This window comes from Carya illinoinensis, chromosome 7 (genome assembly GCF_018687715.1).
Source record: "Carya illinoinensis cultivar Pawnee chromosome 7, C.illinoinensisPawnee_v1, whole genome shotgun sequence".
Classification (NCBI taxonomy): domain Eukaryota; kingdom Viridiplantae; phylum Streptophyta; class Magnoliopsida; order Fagales; family Juglandaceae; genus Carya; species Carya illinoinensis.
This window is the reverse complement of record NC_056758.1, coordinates 12,942,709-12,959,075: the sequence shown is the minus strand read 5'-3', so window position 1 is coordinate 12,959,075 and position 16,367 is coordinate 12,942,709. Positions and strand designations below refer to the sequence as shown.

General features: G+C 36.5%; 1 protein-coding gene across 1 annotated transcript; it reads left to right on the top strand.

The window, feature by feature from the left end:
• The first annotated feature begins 384 nt into the window (after positions 1-384).
• Positions 385-16,029, top strand: LOC122315562 (GRF1-interacting factor 1-like). The gene is made up of 4 exons (XM_043131541.1): positions 385-740; positions 9,032-9,108; positions 10,480-10,564; positions 15,198-16,029. Exons 1-4 carry the CDS (start codon positions 660-662, stop codon positions 15,627-15,629), a joined length of 675 nt encoding a protein of 224 aa, XP_042987475.1. The 5' UTR covers positions 385-659; the 3' UTR covers positions 15,630-16,029.
• Positions 16,030-16,367: the final 338 nt, after the last annotated feature.

The window sequence follows — 16,367 nt, the reverse complement described above, 5'->3', positions numbered from 1 at the left end:
AATAAAATATTTTTTTAATAAATTTGGAGATTTTATTTTTTTATAAAATATTTAAAATGATTTTAAAAAATATTTAAAAAAAATTACACTGCTTTTCATACAATATTTTATAATATATTTTATAACACATATTATTTTTAATATTTTATTAGATAGTATACAGATATACATATATTTTTAAAAAGTATTATTATGTTATTTTATAAAAAATGACGTGTGTGTCATTTTCAAGACCACCAGTCGGACCTTCTTTATTGCGCTCCCTCTCTAATAGATTCTCTCTCTCTTTCTGTCTCTCAAAAGAGAGGAATCACGTGATGGATGGGAGAGATAGAGCCAAAAAAAAAAAAAAAAAAGAAAAAACCCATAAACTTCTTTCAAAGCCTCACATGATAAGCTCGTTGTCTCTACGAGTCAGTGAGTTATCTCTCTCTCTCTTCTTGTGAGTTGTGTGGGTGGTGGTGTCATTGTTAGAGAAGAGAATAGGAACACGGAAGAAAAAGAAAGCATCTATTTACTTCTCTTTTGCATTTCTTCCACTCAGTGATTGATTTCTCAGCTCTGTGACTCTGCTTAGAGTGAGAAAATTGGAGAGAGAGAGTGTGTGGGTCTGGGCGAGAGAGAGATATATATATATATATATATAGGTTGTGAGAGCAATGCAGCAGCACCTGATGCAGATGCAGCCCATGATGGCAGCCTATTACCCCAACAACGTCACCACTGATCATATTCAACAGGTTCCTTCTTTTCCCTAACACTCTACCTCTCTGGCCATTTATTGGCTCATTTTCTTGTCCCCTTTGGCTTACGCCATTTATTTGTTTCTTACTCGGATGAATATATATATATTCATATGGGTTTATTCCAAAGCTTCTTGGGCATATGAACCGTTTGATTTTTGTTTAGTTTTAACTCGGTTTTTACTGTTTTCTTTCTTTCTATTTCCCTTATGGTGTACTTGGTTTTGTTTTTGGATTCATGGTTCGTCATCATCTGCTCAAGCTGGTTTCTTTGGTGCTATTTGTGGGTATATGGCCTTTTGCTTGGTCTTTTTAGTATTCGGGTTATAATTTGAAGTTTGAATGAGTTTGGGTAATGGTAAATAGGTTTTCGGTTTTTTTTTTTCTTTGGGTGATTGGGTTCAGGTTTGTGCTTCTTTCAGAAACTTTTATTTTATAATATTAAAATGATACATACTTATACAAAAAGAAAAACATTATGAAAATAATATGGAAATCTAGGTTCGGGGCAGAGATTAGTAGCCTTTGATATTACATCCTCCTATTATTTTTGGTCCGAAAAAGCATCGGATGCCCCACTATTGTGACTAGAAACGGTAGGACGAAGCTTGTCTGAAAAGGAGAAATTATGACATCCTCTTATAGTATATTGTATCTGACAAAGAACTGGATCTATACATTTTAATCTGTTTGTACGTCTTTGCTTGTCCTTTAGTAACCTTATCGAGTGTATTTTATGTAGGATTTAGTACTGATATCTCATCATTATCTCAGTATCTTATGCTTCCTCCCGTTGCTTGTAGCATAGTTTTAGATAGAACGCATGAGAATGATTCTGCCTGGTTTGGCAACCAAGGATTTTTCAAAAAATTTCAACAATTTTCAACTTTTCTCGAAACTTCATTCTGAACATTACAACTTTTATATTTCAAAATCTCAACTTCTCATGTCGTAATTGTTCAAATACAAAAATAATACAACTTTTACAAACTCTAAAACAAAAAATAATTTTAAAAAATTACACTCAAATAACTTTTGAACTTTTATCTATACACACTTATTTTAAAAAAGTTTTTTTATTTAACATTTTCTCTCCTTTCCCAAAACCTAATCTCAAACAAATTCCCAAAATTCTCAAATATTTTCAAACATTTTTGGTAACCAAATACTTTTCCGGCTACCATCTTTCTTGCAGAGTGATGTCTTGCCTGGTTCTATTTCACTTAGATAAAGAGTGAAAACTGTTGACTGTTGAACTGGGCGTTCCATTTTGTAAATTTTCTAGGTTCTTCATTTTTCATCCCTTTTATGGATGGATGCCTTGTAGCAATACATGGCACTTCAAAAGGTCATTCTCACATATGTGATATCTTTGATTTCACTAAATATATGAAAAGATTTTTCATTTGGATAAGCTTTTTGTCCTGCCTTTAAATCATTTTGTTTAAAGCTGAACTGCCTTCATGAAATCCCTCAGTTTCTAATCTACTAACTGGAGATTAAAACAAAGAGACGAAAGATGAGTATACTCAAGATAAAGTGACCAAATTTGAAAGGCGTGTTTGGGTAAGTTAGTAAATCTAGTTGTCTTATTTAATGTTTGGATGAAACGTGCAGCAGAAAGTGTGAGCTGTTTAAATAATTAGGAAAATCTCGCTAAAATGGCTCATTGGCATTCTTGTTAACTTTAAATTTGCTTTTGCTGAATGTCATACTAAAACCTTTTCCCTTTGTCTTCTCCAAATAATGCTGGGAACTCCAAGGGTTTGGCCCAACTGGTGAAGGCCTTGGTTTTGGGGTATCACTCCCTTAAAAGTCTAAGGTTCAACACCTCATGGGTGCAAACAATCCTTTGGAGCCACACCCCTTGGTGAAAAGCCAGCTATAAAAACTAGTTCCGTGTAGGAAAACTTCCGAGGGTGCAGTGCATGGGACCAAGGTTTATTTTGCAGGGATGGGTCTGAAGGGTCTTGCCTTGGAGACTTTTCCCGACATGAAAAAAAAAAAAAAATTATGCTAGGAAATGGGGATTTTTAGGGATGTTACAAAATTATGTAGTTGTTGAAGGTGCAACTAGTTTATCTTGAAGGTTCATACCTATCAAAAGTTTTTATCTTGTGAACTCCCTTGGAGACTCTCATGAAGCTTGATATCAAATCCTACATTTAATGGGGGTGGGGATTTTATGTGAAGAGAAACACATACCAACCCTAGAGCATAGCTGATAAAAGCCAAATTGGCCCCCACTTGATCTAGCTTTGATAAACTCATCTCACCTAATTTATCAACCCGGATGCAAAAGATAACCCTCCATTATGGTTGATTAGAAATTTGAATTCGAGGGTCTTTACCATGCCATCGCAAGAGTGCCTTATTTGTTTCTTTCTTCTAGAAGGTTGTTAAGTAAATTAACAATTATAATAAATTTTTAAAGGCAGATTGTTGAATTCCCATGTAAATTTAATCAAATCCAGTTTATTTTCATATCACATAAATTGGTAGAACATCTTGAAAAATTTGGTTAAATATACTTTCCAATGTTAACCTATGTTACGGACCCACTTTACCAGGACGTAGTTTGAGATAGTCGGTCTCCAGAATGAAGAAGAAGAATAAAGAGAAGATTGCATAGAAATGTAGAAGAATATTTGATTGAACTTTTTCATAGTTTTTTTTCCTTTCTTTTCCCTCCATTTATATACTTCCTCATCAATGGCATTGTACTGTTTAAGAAAGGAAAATACAAAATGATCGCGTATCAGTTTATACATAAGGCTATTACATTGCAGGGTATTAAAATGATGTTGCTCTGCTTATTCTAAACGACACTACTTCACATCACTCCTCATCCAAACGCTACGTTGCACCAGAGAGTAACAAATTTAACTACCATCTCCTTTGCATTCCCACACTGCTGCACCTCCGTACCTTTCCATCTTATGTCATCTTTCATGACTCCAGCTCGTGACATACCCTCCCCCTTCAAAGTACCTTGCCCACAAGGTGAGGAATGCATCTCTTAGCTTCCAATACGACTCCCATGTGGCTGCATCTTCTCCCATACCTTGCCATTTCACCAACACTTCCACCACTACTCTATTATTGACTTGTTTGCTACGGCTTAGTAAAATCTGTTTAAGTTCAAGTCTCAAGTCTCCATACATATCCACTGGAGGAAGAGTAACTACAGGTGACAGATCATGGCCGTACTTTTCCTTCAAACAAGACACCAGATAATACTTTGGCAATAATTTCCTTATATTATTTTTGACTTACATGATTCCTACTTATAGGAATTACAATAAATCTAAACTAGGAAAAAGAATAATATTTATACATTCCTAATATATAATCATTGACTAATTACTGCCTAATTTACAGCTATACAATCTTGGTAATTACTACTATATCTTTATGATTTTCCAACACTTCCCCTCAAGCTGGCTTGAAGATATCTTCCATCGTCAGCTTGTTCATTAAAATGTCAAATTGCTTTTTATGTAGTCCCTTAGTAAATACATCAGCAATCTGTTTGGCAGTTGAGATGTGTGGCATAAAAATCAGCCAACTATCAAGTTTTTCCTATTAAGTGTTTATCTATTTCTACATGCTTTGTTTTGTTGAAGAACTGGATTGTGAGTGATTGAAATTGTTGCCCTGTTATCTCAGTATAACTTCATAGGCAGCAAATATGAAGCCTTCAACTCTACTAACAATCTTTTACTCCACATAACTTCACAAATACTATGAGCCATGACTCTAAATTCAGCCTATGCACTGCTTCTAGCAACCACATTTTGTTTTTTACTTTGCCAAGTAACAAGGTTTCCTCCAACAAAGGAACAATATCTGGATGTTGATCTCCTATCTGTTATACTCCTAGCCCAGTTTGCATTGGTGTAGGCTTCAATTTGTAGATGTCCACGGTTTTTAAAAAGTGGACCTTTTCGAGGAGTCCCCTTCAAATATCTCAGAATTCTGTAAACTGCTTCAAAATGCTCCGGTCCAGGCGAATGCATGAATTGACTAATCATACTTATGGAAAATGCTATATCCGGTCGTGTATGAGACAGATAAATCAACCCTCCAATAAGTCGTCGATATTATTCCTTGTTTACTACATTTTCAGTCTTAGTAGGTTGTAATTTTGTGTTGGGTTCCATTGGTGTTTCAGCTGTTTTACAGCCAAGCATACACGTTTCTCCAAGCAAGTCTAGTACATACTTGCGTTGATTGACAAATATACTTTCCTTAGACCTAACAAACTCCATTCTGAGGAAATACTTCAATGCACCCAAGTCTTTGATCTCAAATTCATCAGCAAGCCTTTCTTTTAGTCTTTTCAGTTCGGCACTATCATCACCTGTCAGGATAATATCATCCACATAAATAATCAAAATAGCAATTTTACCTTCTTTTGAGTGTTTATAAAACATGGTATGATCTGCTTGACTTTGACAATATCTACGACGTCTTACTGTTTTGCCAAAGCGTTCAAACCAAGCCCTCGGGGGCTGCTTTAGGCCGTATAATGCATTTCTTAATCTGCAGATTTTATCTACACCAAGTCTTTCTTTGAACCCCGGTGGAAGATTCATAAAAACTTCCTCCCTAAGTCTCCGTTAAGGAACGCATTCGTTACATCCATATGGTGTAAAGGCCACTTGAATCTTGAATCATCATCAAGATTACTAGGTAACTCCATACCTTCCAACAAATAGAGCTTAGGCTTAACACACCTATGCCCTTGGTGATACTTCTTATCACAGAGGCAACATAATCCTTTCTTCCTACGCTTCTGCATCTGTGCTTCAGTCATCTTCTGCACTGGAACCTTTGATAAAGGTTGAGACTTTGGAATACCCAATATAGAACTGGATTGACCTTGCCTAAAAGTACTGAACCCTCCACTCTGTTGAGCAGAATCAATAGTGCCATTTCTCCACTGTCTCCTAGTGCTCCAAACATACTGCTCTTGAATCTTGGCCAACCCAAATGCATCATTCAGGTTGGTAGGATTCAACATTCTCACTGGTAGCCTTATCTCATCATGCAACCCAATCAAGAAACAACTGAGTTTGTTTCTTTATGAAATTCCACGAATTCTATTGGAAAGCACTTCAAATTCTGTTTTGTAAGTGGTAACTTTACCCACTTGCTTCAGCCTTGTAAGAGCCTTCATTGGATCATCATACGAAGATGATCCATATCTTGTATGTACTTGAACAAACTCTTCCCAACTACGAAACACTCTAGCTTCACTTGCATCTTGAAACCACACCAATGCTTCATCATCCATATGAAAAGAAGCAAAAAATATTCTCTGACCTGGTGGCACTTGATAGTACAAAAAATATTGATTGGTTTTGTAAATCCATGCAGATGGAATCTTGCCATTAAATCTTGGAAATTGAAGCTTGATACCCTTTGTAAGCCCTTTGTGAAAAGTCTCACGTTGATTCTCATGGTGGTTCTCATGGTAATTCACCTCCCCGATGCCTTCATGTGCATCTTGCCCATCATTGCTTGCTGATATATTAATTGAGATTCCTGAAATCTGCAGGAACAAATCATTAAACTTCTTTTCTTGGTTCTCCTTATCCAACCTTGCTGGTTCTTATTGTTGAACCAAGACTGCAATAGTGTCTTCCAGTTGCTTTTGTTGCTGATCTTGCTGCTGCTTGAGATGATTCAGGGAATCCACCACCCGAGCGTAGGATCAAGTTCCTTCAGCCATGACTCTAGATACCAAAAATGTTATGGACCCACTTTACCAAGACTTAGTTCGAGATAGTCAGTCTCCAGAATGAAGAAGAAGAAAGAGAAGATTGCAGAGAAATGTAGAAGAATATTTGATCAAACTTTTTCATAGTTTTCTTCCTTCGTTTTCCCTCCATTTATATACTTCATCATCAATGGCATTGTATAGTTTTAGAAAGTAAAATACAAAATGATGGGGTATCAGTTTATACTTAAGGCTATTACAGTGCAGGGTATTAAAAACGATGTCACCCTACTTATTCTAAACGACACCGCTGCACATCACCCCTTCTCACCCAAACACTACGTTGCACCAGAGAGTAACGAATTTAACTACCATCTCCTTTGCATTCCCACACTGCTGCTACTCCTTTCCTTTCAAGCTTCCGTCATCCTCCATGACTCCAGCTCGTGACAACCTAGATTGTGAGACTATCTTCATTTAGGCCCCGTTTGAATAAAAGAAGTGTTTCATCTCATCTCTACGACTTTTTCAAATTCCCACACAAAATATAATAAACAATTCAACCTTTTTCAAATCTCAAAACAATCATAATATTATAAAATAATATTCTAACAATATTTTATTCAACTTTTAACTTTCATTTGAACTCACTATCCAAACTTTCATTTTAGTTTAGAATGCTCTTGGTGCATGCAAGTTTAGGCCTCGTTTGGATAGTGAGATGAGATGAGATAATTTGTAAATATTAGTGAAGTAGTTTTTGAATAGTAGTGAAATTGTTTTGAGTTGAGATGTCTTATAGGGTTTTGAGAAATTTGAGAGAAAAAATTGAATAAAACTATTACAAAGTTCAAATATTTATAGAATATAATTTTTTAATATTATTTTTGTTTTGTGATTTGAAAAAATTGAATTATTTTTTGTGTTTTGTTGAGAAGTTTGGGAAAGTTGTAATGATTAGATAAAAAAGTTGAAAATGATGAGGTGTTTTCCTAAATCAGGCTTTGCACATGATTAGCTAGTGGAAGGTTAAGTCCCTTCTCTCCAAGTGATTTGCCAGGAAGAGTTTTTGCAAGCCTTCTTTATAAAAATGTATTGACCAGCTTCTTTGCACATGCCCATTTATTATTGTGCACATATAGCATTGTCATGTTTTCCAATGTTTGATGGATTTGTTATTTCAAACTCATATATGGAGTGAGACATAGATACTTTGTCTCATGATAATTCTTGTAGAATTAGTAAAAGCACCATCATTTTTTTTATGGATTGCTTGTTTGTGTTTGTTTTTCGTGTTAAAATTAAGCCCCGCTGTTTTTGATAAGTAACTTCCCTATGTAAATTTATGATACTGTTATCACGTTTTTCCTTGGAAAAATATCAGTATGGTAAAAGTGCCCAAAACATGCTCAAAATTATTCAGTTTTATACATTTAATGTTAATTTTTTCATCCAACAAAAAATTGTACTTAAGATTTTATGCACATTGTGAAGGGTTTCAATGCAATGAATATTTTTAAATAAACAGTTACAGTTAGACAATTTGTGATACTCCTATTTCGTTAAGTGATAAGGGTAGATGATCTATAGGATCCAACATTGTTTGGGAAGGAGTTCTTGCCCTTTATAATGTTCCAATGGGGCTCCAATTATATCACGAGCTCCATTTGTATCAATGACTAGTCCTTTTGGAGTAACGGCTATGTAGCTTGGGCCTTCCATTGGAGTGTTACAAATGGTATCGGAGTTTATCTTAACCAGAAATGTGGGAATTGAGCCGTGCCACTTATGGTGGACTGGCTTGACGAGGATGTCGGGAATATAAGGGAGGGAGATCATGATAGCCCATTCTGATAAGTGATTAGGGTAGATAGTGTATGGTGTCTCCCATTGCTTAGGAAGGAGAATTTCTTAGTCTTTATAATGTTCTAATAGGGCTCCAATACCATTGACTAGTCCTTTTAGAGTATAGACAATGTGGATTGGGCATTTTAGTAGAGGTGTTACATAGGTTACCAATTCTATTTTTTTTTTAAAATTTTTTAATTAATGAATTTATTATTTAATTTTTTTTTCTCTCGATGAACACATGCTTTGTGACGATGTGATAATTATTTTAGTAGAGGTGTTACATACGAGTCATAAAAGTAGTCGTTTATAATTAGAGAGTAGCTGTTTTTTCAAACTTTGGAGTTTCTAGAGGAAACAATAGATTGTGGAAGAGAGTGGCACTGGCCAGATATGGTGTAACAAAATTTCAAATGTTCACATTCATGATGATTTAGGTCCTTGCTTCGACATCTCTAAAGAAAGTTGGTAATGCGATATCATCATTTGTCTCAAAGCTTAAGCTGATAGGAAGAGGTAGAGTTTAATCATTTATGTTTTATCTGAACACTTTCCTACACATGTGGGCTAGATGGTAAGTGCCGTTATAAGGGACACCAATACCAATCTGAAAGGCAGCAAGCTTTTAAATATTATTACTGGCTGTCTATTTCTGACTATTATTTCTATCATTGTATTGCTTAATTGTGCCTAGCTTCATTGCTTGTAAATGCAGTATCTGGATGAGAACAAGTCGCTAATTCTGAAGATTGTTGAGAGCCAGAATTCAGGAAAAATAAGGGAGTGTGCTGAGTAAGCAGTTTTATTTTTGAGATTCCAATTTGAGAGATTTTAGGTTTGCTTGTCTTGAATGTCTTTGCATGCAACTAACCCGCTTATTAACCAAGAATCATGATCCACGGATTAATTTTGGTTTTGATGTCTCTCCTCATTTTTTACTTCTTCTGTACGATAATTCCCAAGGCTTGAGAAGTTTCTGTCACTTCCATACATTCATAACTTCCAGTATACTCTTTTTTAATTTCAATATTACTTAATGAGAAAAAAATCTTGTTTAGTCTTGGTGACCTAATCCCACATTTAATTCAACTTAAGATTCGATGTTCATGACCTTAACCAAATGAATGAAATGAAAATACACAAAAAAAATGAATGAAATGAAATACTCCTTTAATACAAATAGTCTATATTTTCGGTCATCTTTCTGCGTGAAGTCTAGTATCTCTAGTGCATTGAGATTAGTCTTTTTGGTCTATCATTAGGCGAGGTGTGCTCCTGTCAGGAATCCTTGCTTAGTTTCTCTAGTGTTCGCTGCCAGAGTAATTCTGGTTTAATTGAGATGGTAAAAGAAAGAACATTAAAAGTATTGTAAATTTTCCCTAGAATTATGAACATATTGCATGTGAAATTTATTAAGACTAGTCACAGACCCAGCACACCCATGAATAGTACAAGATACTTAAAAAAATAATACATAATTGCTCAAACTATTTTTATTTTAAAATATTTCAACGATGTTTAAGATGTTTTAAAGATGTTGACACCCTCTACCATCCAAAATGAAGAAAAATGCTGAGAAGCCCATCTTTGTGAATCCTTTATTTTCCCTAAAAAATATAATCAAGCGAAAATTATAGCCAGGTTTACTTAATCCATCAAGAACCAGTTTAGTGCCAATGGTTTTCTTCATTACTAGGTCATGCATAGCCATGCTTAAGTACTTCTCAAGAAAATAAAAGAAAATGCATGGCTATGCTTAACTTGAATAAGACATGGTTGGCAATTTCCAAATTTTCTTTTTTTACTGTTGCCTCACTTGAATACAATGCATAAAGGGTAATTGTATTATGTTTTTATTTATAGAATGCCTAAGATTTCCAAGTATGATGAGAATGGTAATTGATGTAATTCATACATGATGAAACTTTTAAGCTGCCAAAATTTATGAGTTAAGAGGGGATGATGTGGCTTTATAATTCATATGAGATGAGACCTTAAAGGTGTTTTAAGTATTCATCAAGTTACTGTTATGATCGAAGGATTGCATTAAGATCAAAAGTGTAAATCTCGAACAGGAGAAACAAACCATAGTTCCAACCAACTAGGGTATAGAAGTCTATGTTTGAACTAATGGGACAGTTAATTTATTCTCTGTTCTTGCAGGAACCAAGCAAGGCTACAGCAAAACCTTATGTACTTGGCTGCAATTGCAGATTCTCAACCCCAACCCCCTACCATGCATGGTCAGGTACAAATGTCATTTAACTTGACCATTCAAATCTTTTATATTCTATGTGCTTCTTATTTGAGCATTCCTGTTACTATTTATTTCTTTTTCTTCTGTTGAAACTATAAACTGGACCCACGTTTGATATCTTTCATATGAAATAAATAATGGGCTCGACCTGTTTCTTTCCTTTACAACTATGTTCACAGCACTATCTATTTTTTTGATAAGTAACAAAGTGCATTTCGAGCAGAAAACATAAGCAAAGTGTTTACTGCACTGTGTTTTTGAAAAGTCTGGCTAACTTATCATATTTACAAATTTCTTATTGATTACAAAATTCAAACAATTTCAAATTCACCTAAAATGAAAAATTACTGAAAGTAATACTCTGTCCAGGGATAAAGATATAGCGATTTCCAATCAGTAAGGTTCATATTATTGAGTTAGTTTAATCATCTCTTTACTAGTTTTGTCCTGGGAAACTTATAGGGGAAAATATACGTGCAAAATGTGTCTTAAATCGAAGTGTAGTGAGTTGTCGTGAGCCACAAATTGATCTTATACAACGTAGGAAAGTAAATGGGCTTGAAAGCCTTGAACTGACCTTAAAGTTAGGTTTGTTGTCCATTTAGGGAAATGAAAGTCACTGGTGCATTCAATCTAGGAAACCAATAAAAGAAACAATAATGTTTCCCCTCCCCTTCTCTCCTTTTCTCCAAGTGATAAGGCTTCAGAGCATAAGGGTGAGGACAAAGAAGAGTTCCTTGGGACTTGGATATGAAAAGGGATCTGCAAATTGGGCATCGAGAAGAATCCAATCTGAGCATCTTGAAGAATCTCTTTGACCATGAAGATGAAAACGAAGATTAGTTCCTTTGGTGTGTTGGCCAATGGCAGCATCCCTCTAGGCCAATAGAATCACCATTGAAGATCAGGAAATGTTTCTGAAAAGGAAGGTCAGTGTGTTGCAGAAGAAGACGAGATAATGCAATTTGCTATGAGTATCTCCATTTACTATCAATATGGTGGTGCTTAATTCTGACATTGCTCACATGCTATTGATGTTGTGTTAGCAATGCTTGGCCTGCCTTAGTGCTACCGATCAAGGAAAAATAAATGCTTGGCCTGCCTTAGTGCTAACATGTTACTTCTGAAGCTAGGGTCAAGTTATGAAATTTGTGTTTATGCTCCAAAGATGAAATGGTGAGACCCCCCTTCTAGTGAGGCCAATTTTGGTTTTGACTTCTAAGCTTTCAATTTTGGTAAGTAACCAAGTTGATTTGTCAATAATCCACTCCATCAAAATATTTTTCTATCTTGGTTAAGGAAAAATTTTTGGCAATAAATTCTTGTACCATGTGAGAGGTACTCCTCAAAGAAGCTTTAGAAGGTATATAGGACAATGACATGATGAAAAAAAACCATAACAATAATTGTAATCCCAAAACATAATGATAGGATATGTTACAATAGAGATGACATCGAGAATGAATGCACCCACCTGTGGGTAGTTCAAGTGGTAAGGGCGAACTTGATGTGCCCCAAGTCACAGGTTCAATTTTTTTTTTTTTTTAATTAGTAAATGTGACAGGCTCAATTCCCTCTGGGATCAAATTGCGATTTAAGTGGGAGGCCATGGCGGTAGGTTGCTGTGCTAGTGTCCCTTGGGGTTTAGGTTGCATGGGTACTCATCCTAACGGCTTTGTCGTGGGGTCGTTCCCTTGTCATAAAAAAAAATAAAGATATCTAGTATGGAAAGAGGAAGGCTAAAGACGAGGATGTGATGCACTTGTTGATTTCATTATTTTGGATCTTTGGGATTGAGTGGTGACCATCAGATCTGCCCCTAATTATTCTCGGCATCAATGTTTTCTTCTTCCTCGTTCTCCTTGGTGTAAACAAATTAGATGATCATTTTTTATTCCTTTATTTGTTATTATGTTCTTTATTTTTTTGTTTTTAATAATTTTACTTATAAAAAAAAATTCTTTTTGTTTTTAGTAAGGTAAATTTTATTCAAGGTGCAACTCAAGTACACAGTAGGAAACACCCAATTTTAGGGATTTAAAAGGACCCCAAGTCACCCTGCTCGGTCATATGGAGAGTTGATCCACGCAACTCTCTCCCTTCTCTCTCTAGACTCTCCCTTCTCTCTAAACTAACCCTAAATCTCCAGAGCCTCGACGGGGGGTGGGAGCTTCGGCTCCCCCCTCCCTTTCTCTTTTCGTTTCCTGCGTTTTGTGTTTTTCCGTTTTTGTTTGTAGTTGTGTTTTAGGCAAAAATGGTGGAGTGCCGCCGGGTTGTTTTAGTCGCCGACTGCCAACACGCACCCCACCAAGATGTTGGCCAGCTACCGATCTTTAAGTCCACTAAATGCGGTGCCAAACGGAGTGGAGCGTAGCCCGCACTCGTGGGACAAAGTCTCAGATTGCACCAGAGCGTGGCCACCACGTGCCACCGGGGAGCCACCTGCCAATTCAAAACTTGGCTTTTCTGGGACCTTAGACTCCGGGATAACATAGACCAATCGTCGGCTCTCCTCCAAGCGTGGTTTTGCTACACAAGCACCACAGCCTCTGTTTTTGTATTCCATCCCTCCGTTCCGCAAATGTTTTGGTGGTGTTCTTGATCTTTGTTTTAATCGAGCGGGGTGAGGAGTGGTCTGATTGGTCACAATCTGGGGCTAGTTCTAGTCGAGAGTGGCGGAAGATGTTATGGTCGGTGGACGTACGACCGACCTCTGCAGTGGAGGTTATTGTGGTCTATATGCGAACTGGGTACTCGTGTTGTTCTCAGGCTCGTGATGCCGATGCTTGCGGTGGGTGTGCCGTCGAGGCTCATGCCGGTGCTTGTGTTTATGTTTCGGTGGTTTTGTTATTGTTTTGTAGAGTAGTATTATGTAGTTTTATTAGTAATATTGTAGTAATAGGCTTTTGGACTTGGTGCCCATAGCAGTATGGTCCCATACTCTGCCTCTTTAGGGGGAATGGAGGGGTCTTGTCACTCTGTTTATTTATAGTGCGCTCTCTCTCTTCGGAGAGTTTTAGAATTTAAGACAGTGTCCGCCACTTTGTGTGCGGGGATGCTTCAGAGCAGATGCGTAGGTTGGCTAATAGTTTGGATTTTCCTGTATTGATAAGTCACATTTGTAACTTCGGCATGATGAATGAATTCAACATTTCAAAAAAAAAAAAAAAAAAAAAGACCCCAAGCCAATAAATCCATCAACCCATATGGGTGTTACCCACTCAATCCCAGATGCAAAATATTGATGCCGACAAATTTCTAGCCACCTTGCAGTGTTTTCAAATTAAGACTGATCAATATTTGATTTCTATTATTTTTTCATCATTTATAGTTGAATAGAGAATTCAGAAATTAAAATCTAATCTCAATCTTAAAAAAGAAAAATTCTTGACAGTGCCTTATTTCTCCAAATATTCTTCCAAGAATCTTTCAAGAAAAAGTTGACCATTTTGAAGTTCGAGTATGGTAGAAAGACTTGACCTCGATTGTCATATCATTATTGATTATTATTGTTTTGAGAAAGTATTTTCTCATTGGAAGTAGGATACTGTCACATATATTCCGTGAGTCAAAATGGATAAAAATCCTAACCCAGAGTTCTCTTGGAACATCTGCCTAAGATGAGGGGTAGGTCCTCAAAATTGAAAGCAGAGTGGGAAAACCATATAAAAGGCCTAAACACAGAAGGTATCTGGCCATTTTTACCTAATGCAAATCTTGTGGTTTGGTATTTTGATCTTCTTCTTGAGAAGCATTGGGAGGTTGATCTTAATGTCTTATGGTTCTTGCAGATCTTAAGAAGGTAGTGATCTAGTGTATAGTTTCAAAAGCCAAGAACACTCTTTTAGTGATCGATAATAGTCAGTGTCGTGTAGAGATTGTTTTGTATGGTATACCTAGATTTTAGAGATTGCAAAACTGACTTAAATTTGGTAATTGTTGAGGAAGTACACAAGCACCATGTATTTGGCAAATGGGTTGTTTTGTTCCTTTTAATATTTATCAGTAGTTCCCATTCTCACTCATGTCTATTAAAAAGGAGAAGTGCTATATCTACAAAGAGATCTCACAAAAGTAAGTTTACAAATTGACATAACTTTATGTGATGAGTTAGATTTACTATACAACAAAATGTGCTTTACTATCTAACAGATTTACTATACAACAAAATGTGCTTTACTATCTAACATACCAAATCAAGTCACATCGGTTTGTAAGATCCCTTTGTATAGCCCAAGCATTTTTCATTACAAATTGGATGGTGTCTGGATGATAACTTGGGTCTCTATCAAATAAATTAGCCTCAACATTATTTAATACTATTTGTTTTGTTGCACAAATTGATTAAGTAGGTCGTTGGTTTTCAGTTTTTGACAATATGTGGTGAGATTCACTCTAGGTCAGAAATCAAAGCTTAGTTGGGATTCTCAATATGGACTTTTGTGGATTGCGTAGTCCCTTTAACTCAATTTGTGCTTTTTTCTATTTATATGTATTGCTTGTTCACCATTGCAATTTGCAATACATTCTTGATAGTAATAATTTCGTGTGTCAGAAAAAGCTTTGAGTGCTTATTGGAGTCAGATGCCAATATCTTTCACTAACACATGTCAATGCCCTGCAGTTTCCATCTAGTGGTATTATGCAGCCAGGAGCGCACTACATGCAGCACCAACAGGCTCCACAGATGACACCACAATCGCTCATGGCAGCACGCTCCTCCATGTTGTACAGCCAACAGCCATTTTCAGCATTGCAACAGCAGCAAGCTTTGCACAGCCAGCTTGGTATGAGCTCTAGTGGAAGTGGAGGACTTCACATGCTGCAAAATGATGCTAGTCATGCAGGAGGTAGTGGGGCACTTGGAGGGTTTCCTGATTTTGGCCGTGGATCCACTGGAGAAGGCTTGCAGGGTGGTAGTAGGGGGATAGCTGGTGGAAGCAAGCAAGATATTGGGAATGCTGGGTCTGCTGAAGGGCGAGCGGGTAGCTCTGCACGCCATGATGTTGAGGGAGGTGAAACTCTTTATCTAAAAGGTGCAGATGATGGGAACTGAGAGGTAAGAATATTGGACGTTGGTCAGCATCTGAAGTTTTAGGCGAGATAGGTGAGTAAGGGGAAAAGAAGGAACTTGCTGCTTCAAATACCTAGTCATTTAAGCAACGGTGGCTAGGATTTAACCCCCAAACCTCTGCATTGATGTTTTCTTAAGCGATGGGAATTGTGTATTCTGTGGTAGTATATCATGTAAATTTGTAGGTCATTGCGATGTGTTTTGTCACTTTAATTGTGCTCTTTTGTTAGCAATGTTTGAGTTCTTATGTTCTCTCATTACATGTTATTTTAGTAATCTGAAACTTTTTCATTGATGAAGTCCTAGCTGTAGACGTTAGATTATTCTATGTCAAGCTTAACTAGCTCATTGTTGAGGAGCTAGAATGTGTGTTTTCTTCCCATGGGACATGGCTTCATTTCTGGTGTACTTTTAACTGATTGTAATTTGTACGTCTACAAAAAATTAAGAGCCCACCCCCACCAAAATGAGGTTAGGGTTATAAATAAAGCCGGTATTATGTAAGCTTGCTTCAAGAGTATAAACCATAGTTTTTATTCCCGTTCCGTTCCAATGGGAATGGCCGGAATTTTCGTTCAGGAATGGTAATTGGAATGGTTGAGGTATGACACAGTCTGGAAATGAGGAATAATTTTCCATGTATTTCATTCACATATGATGAGATATTTATACAAGAGGCAGAGAATAAAAAATGGTTACATCACAGCAGAGATTTTGTCT

Coding starts and splice junctions, on each gene's coding strand:
- LOC122315562 (XM_043131541.1), top strand. CDS start 660: ATGCAGCAGCACCTGATGCAGATGCAGCCCATGATGGCAGCCTATTAC. Junction 741..9,031: donor CCACTGATCATATTCAACAG/GTTCCTTCTTTT, acceptor TTGTAAATGCAG/TATCTGGATGAGAACAAGTC. Junction 10,565..15,197: donor CCCCTACCATGCATGGTCAG/GTACAAATGTCA, acceptor AATGCCCTGCAG/TTTCCATCTAGTGGTATTAT.